The sequence below is a fragment of the Trichophyton rubrum genome, assembly GCF_000151425.1.
Source record: "Trichophyton rubrum CBS 118892 genomic scaffold supercont2.3, whole genome shotgun sequence".
Lineage (NCBI taxonomy): Eukaryota > Fungi > Ascomycota > Eurotiomycetes > Onygenales > Arthrodermataceae > Trichophyton > Trichophyton rubrum.
The window spans coordinates 1,340,888-1,345,969 of record NW_003456426.1 but is presented as its reverse complement, the minus strand read 5'-3'; the positions used below and the strand labels follow the sequence as shown (position 1 = coordinate 1,345,969).

The window sequence follows — 5,082 nt, the reverse complement described above, 5'->3', positions numbered from 1 at the left end:
GTGTAGATTGTCCTTGGCAAGTGCTCGGAAACCCGCGATACTGTTTGATGGACGGTTTCGGTCGCAGGTCAATGGTCACTGCATGTCCTACCTCGAGGTCGGTTGTGCTGATGAGGTCCTTGGTGAGCAGGAGGTCGTCTCGAGTCTGTCCGGGCGAGGAGGCAGGGGACTCGCTCTCGTTGCTTAGACGCCAGAGAGAGTATATGGCTGTAGCGAGGTATGCGGCCCCCCGCCTGGAGACACACTTGCAGACGGTCTGCAGAAACTGCATGTCTGCCGTCGAAGGGGCCACGGCAAATGCATGGCTGGCGGTCAACATGGCTGCTGACTTGTCGAGGGCCGGGGAGGTATCGGCCTCGATGCAGGCTACTATGGCTGTGTCGAGGGAGTACGGCAGACGCAGAGAGGCCGGCAGGTCGCCGGCAAACAGGCCCGAGACGGCCACGGCCTCGACGATGATGAGGCGCACGATCTCGCCGATATAGCGGCCGGTAACGAGATACTCGAGGGGCTGGTAGTCCGGCTTGATGTGGGCGCGGTTGAGGTCGTCGTCCCAGCGGGTCATGGGCAGCACGCCGCCGCCGCCAAACATGCTCATCTCGGTGTTGATGATGACATGGCTGGCCTGGTCGAACCACGACGCGGGCCTGTCGCCGAACTTCTCGCGGCCAATGGCCCGGGTAGGGTAGTGGATGGCGACGTTAGTGCCGGTGCCGAGGATGAGGGACATGCGGGTTGACGGGTCGATGTAGGCGCGCGAGAGCAAGGTGGCCGAGCTGTCGTTGACGATGGCCTCGATGCGGACGTTGAGCTGGTGTTTCCTGCACGCGGCCATGATCAGGTCGCCCAGGTCTTCGCCGACGGTGCCGTTGGAGCAGAGGAAGCCCTTGCCCATGCTGAGCACGAGGCCGGAGCGGATGGAGGTCTGGTCGATGGGGAACGACCAGGAGAGGCCCATGGGCAGCGGCGAAGACGAATCCCGCCCGTAGCCCTCGCCCTCGCCCGCGCCCTCGCCGTGGTCGTGCAGCATGTCGAGGATGCGCAGGGCGATCCAGTCGAAGAACGCCCGGCCCTCGAGCAGCTTGACCTGCTCGTCGATGGCGGAGGAGGCGATGCGGCGGATGTGCATGGCGCCGCGGCCGGCGAGCTCGACGAGGGCGACTCTGAAGGTCGAGCCGCCGACGTCGAGGGCCAGGAAGGTCCCGCGCTCGCCGCCGGAGGGCAGAGCATGGTTGAAGGAGGGCAGCATGCAGACGGGCGAGGACTTTGCACAGCGGTCGAGCTGCAGGCGGATGCCGGCGGCCATCGCGGCGAGGCGGGCGGTCGACAGGTGGGCGGTGAACTGGCGCTGGACGTCGGCGGCGAGGTCATCGAGGGAGCGCTTGCATCGCCGGGACGACGGCCGCTTCTCGCACGTCTTGGATGTCTTTGTCTGTGTCCTTTGCGTCTGGGGGAGGCGGAGGAGGCGCTGGAGGACGGAGAGGAGGCTGTCGAAGAGCTGGCGGAGGCGCAGGGCGACCTGCTCGAGGGTGCCTTTGCCCATTTTGATAGACAGACAAATGATACAGACAATGATACAGACAATGATACAGGCAACTGATAGACAGGCAAGCTGATGGACAGGCAGATAGACAGGCAAACAGAGGGAAGAAGAGAGTCTGGTATCTATATAGGCTGTGCAGTGCTATGCGGTGGTGCAGGGGACGAGCGGGTGTAACTGGCCGCGCTCATGGTGAAGACGCCCAAGACAGGCGATAAGAGAGAATAAAAGAATAAGAATAAAAGAAGAGAGAAGAAGAAGAATAAAAGACGACGAAAAGCAACGAGAGTGGAGGCCGCAGGGTGACATCGAGAGCTGCGATGCGGGCGTTGAGAGACATACAACATCACCCCCAGCACGCCCGCCGACATACATACACAGAGAGCACGGCGAGCACGCATACTACGCATTATCGACTAGCACTGCAGCTCCATAGACGCAGGCGAGTAGCATTGCAAGGTTGGCCTTAGTAAGGATGTAACATGGGCGAGCCAGAGTCGCAGTCGCAGCGTTAGTGTTGCGTAGTGTCGCAGCGGGCGGCTTCAGGGGGTGTTGGCAGGCAAACAGGATAGATATTGATTAGCTATTTTGATATGTACAGAACAGCAAGAGAACGCAGATGTGGGTTGCTCGGGATGCTATGATTCAAAGTAGACTCTGCTCCGGCGGGCGGCCAGCGCGGTGTGGTGGACGACGTGCGGCCGGTAGACGGCGTCGACGGGCGTCTGCCACTCCTCCAGCGCCAGCGGGAAGTACTCGTACAGCACGTCGGCCCTGTCCTCCGCCTCGCCCATGATAGCCGGAAGGTGGCTACTTTGGTGGCTACTTTGGTGGCTACTTTGGTGGCTACTTTGGTGCTGGTGTTGGTGTTGGTGCTGCTCGTTCAGGGGGTGTTGGTGACGGTGGTGGCCGTTGTAATGGGATGCAGATCTCTTCCGCTCGGGCTGCTCCAGCTGCTGCTCCAGCTCGGGGATAGGGAGCGAGTGCGGCGAGCTGGCCTCCTCGTCGTTGAAGGTCAGCGTGATGGGCGGGATCCCGGAGCTCAGCCGTCGTCGCTTGCTCGACCGGCTCTCCTCCTCCTCCTCCTCCTCCGCCGCCGCCGCCGCCGCGGAATCAGACGTAACGGCCGCCCTCTCCTCCGTCTTGACCGGCGAAGTCCTCTTGACTGTTGCACTCCCGGCATTATGGGCGCTGGGAGTGCCTGCGCTGGCCCGCGCGAGAGCTGCGGCCTGCGTGTTCTTCCTCGAGGCCGCCGCGCTGCCGCTCAGGGGCACATCCTTTCTCGACTGGAAATTGCGCGGACTCCGGCCTCGCACGATGATCGGGCCCGACTGGCTCTCGCATATCGAGATCTTCGCGCCCGTCGACAGCGTCGCCACGATCTTCAGCCTCAGCACAAAATGCTGCTGCAGCTCCCGCCGCCGCCCGTTGTTGGCGGTCGCTATCCGGAACTGCAGCCGCTTCCACGCAATCGAGAAGGTAGCAAAGTCTGCGTCTGCGTCCTGCCCGCCCATGGTATCCAGCACGACCGGCGCAGGCTCCTTTTCCGTCTTGTCTTCTACCATGCCGCCGGCACTACCGCCGCCAGCACTCCCCGATGCATTGGCGGAAGCACCGCCCGCCGGAGTCTTCCACGGCACCGAGATGATTTTGACCGGGTTGCCTTCCACCGACTCCGTGGCGGAGACCGTCAGTTCCTGCGCCAGAATCGGTATGCGGTCGCCCTGTTCCGTCATGATATACCGCAGTGTCCGCGGCAGCGTCACCGAGCCTGTGATCTGGAACAGATTCCGCCGGTAGCAGGTCAGCTCCGCCGGTCCAACGCCCACGCCCACTCCCATGCCCATCCCTACGGCGGGTGCGGCGGCCGTGTTGACGGTCACTGGTGTGTCGCCGCCGGGAGAGGCCGACCAGCTCGATTCGGCCAGGAAGAACATCCCGTGTAGCTGCGCCGTCATGTTCAGCGAGGTCCGTCGTAGCGAGTAGTCCAGTAGAGTAAAGTTGTATGCCGGCACCGAGAAGGACAGCAGCTTGTGGCCGTGGTCTATCGAGTCCTCCTCCGTCCCTTGTCCTTGCTGTGGTTGAAGTTGTTGTTGCTGCTGCTGCTGGGGTTGTATCTGCTGCCGATGCTGTACCTGATGCTGCTGCTGCTGCTGCTGCATGTCGACATCAAACGGCGCCGCGGGAATCATGTCTGCGATCTCAGGGAAGGGCTCCTCGAACTGGCTGCTCGAGAACCGCCGCATCATCGGCTGCTGCGAGTAGCTCATCTCGTCGGCACTACCCAGGTTAGACCATACACACACACAATTACATGTAGCATACTAATAGCACATAAACAGACAGACAGAGGTAGATACCTGGGAAACGCCTCGTCGTAGGGCGAGGGCTGCGGCATCTCCATGGGCGCCATCGGGGCCATGAAGTCGCCGTGCGAGATCGCGGGCAGCGGCGAGCCCATGTACGGCAGCGCCATCGCATCGTAGCCGTCCATATTGGCCATTCTCTCCCTCTCTCAGTCCCTCTCTGTCCTCTGCAGCCGTCTGCCTCGTCTCCTCGTCTCTTATAGTCCTGTATAGTCTCGTCGCAGCTCGCGGTCTGTCGCAGCGTCGAGTGGCGGCTGATGCGGAGGCCGGCCAGGATAAGCGAGCTCTCCCTGTCACTATCCAGCAGTATCTGCGTCTTCCTCGTCTTCCTCGTCCTCGTCTTCGTCTCTTCTCAGTAGTTATCGTCCCGTCGTCGTCGTCGTCGTCGTCTTCTGCTTGATATCGTCTCGTCGTCTCGTTATCTGGGGAAAAGCGCAGGAAGAAGAAAAAGGAGATCTTCCGGCCCTAAACTTGCTTAGCCTCCAGCTAAAGGCTTTAACTCTTCGACTAACTTAGCCTCGTCTACGGCGATGCGACTAGAAAGATACACTGGGAAAGAAGGTGGAAGAAAAGACGAGATAGCGAGATACAGTAGATGCTGGAGCAGGACCGGAGAGCCAGGTCCGTGGTGGTGGATAGCCATGTCGCATCCCGGCCATCACTCACATATACAGCCATTTCATACATATACCATCATCATCGACAAACCCCCCCCCCCCCCCCCCCCAGGAGGAAGAGCGAAAAAGAAAATTTTCGTGTTGAGCATCAGTGCGGGGTGTTCGAGGGGTGACAGTGGGTTTGGTTTGCCTGTCGGTGCGGATTATGTCAGAATGGAAGTGTGGGGCTGTGTTGATAGTGGGTTGGGGTCGCCCGATGCCGCAATGGAGAGATCTGGGAGTACAAGAAAAACAAACAGAGAAGGGGGATAGTGTGTGTGAGTAAGTAGGCATGAACGCGAGGGAGCGAGTGAGGATAGAGACTGAAGTGAGGTGGCGCGGGATAGAAGACGGCGGCTGGGTCTAAACAGCAAGCTCGCGTGTCAGTGATATGGGGTGGCGACGCGGCCTGTACTTGCTGAGGTCAGCCCTGACATCCGAGGACGGGACGTGGAGGGTTCCATTGAGTAAGAAAATAGTTCGGAACTGTGCTTGCATGCTTGCATAAGGGAAATATTGA

General features: G+C 60.6%; 2 protein-coding genes across 2 annotated transcripts in view; both read right to left on the bottom strand.

Annotated features, from left to right (window-relative positions):
* The window catches only part of TERG_03229 (uncharacterized protein), a gene marked incomplete at its 3' end in the record, with an annotated part of 2,560 nt that extends 802 nt beyond the window's left edge, over positions 1-1,758 (bottom strand). The window contains exon 1 of the mRNA XM_047748047.1: positions 92-1,758. Coding sequence (XP_047604021.1) covers positions 92-1,543 — 1,452 coding nt within the window. The 5' untranslated portion in view covers positions 1,544-1,758. The remainder of the gene's footprint in view (positions 1-91) is intronic.
* Positions 1,759-1,863: 105 nt separating this feature from the next.
* TERG_03228 (uncharacterized protein) lies at positions 1,864-4,043 on the bottom strand (the record flags this gene model as incomplete). Its single annotated transcript, XM_003236131.2, has 2 exons — positions 1,864-3,820; positions 3,901-4,043. 2 exons carry the CDS (start codon positions 4,041-4,043, stop codon positions 2,179-2,181), a joined length of 1,785 nt encoding a protein of 594 aa, XP_003236179.1. The 3' UTR covers positions 1,864-2,178.
* Positions 4,044-5,082: the final 1,039 nt, after the last annotated feature.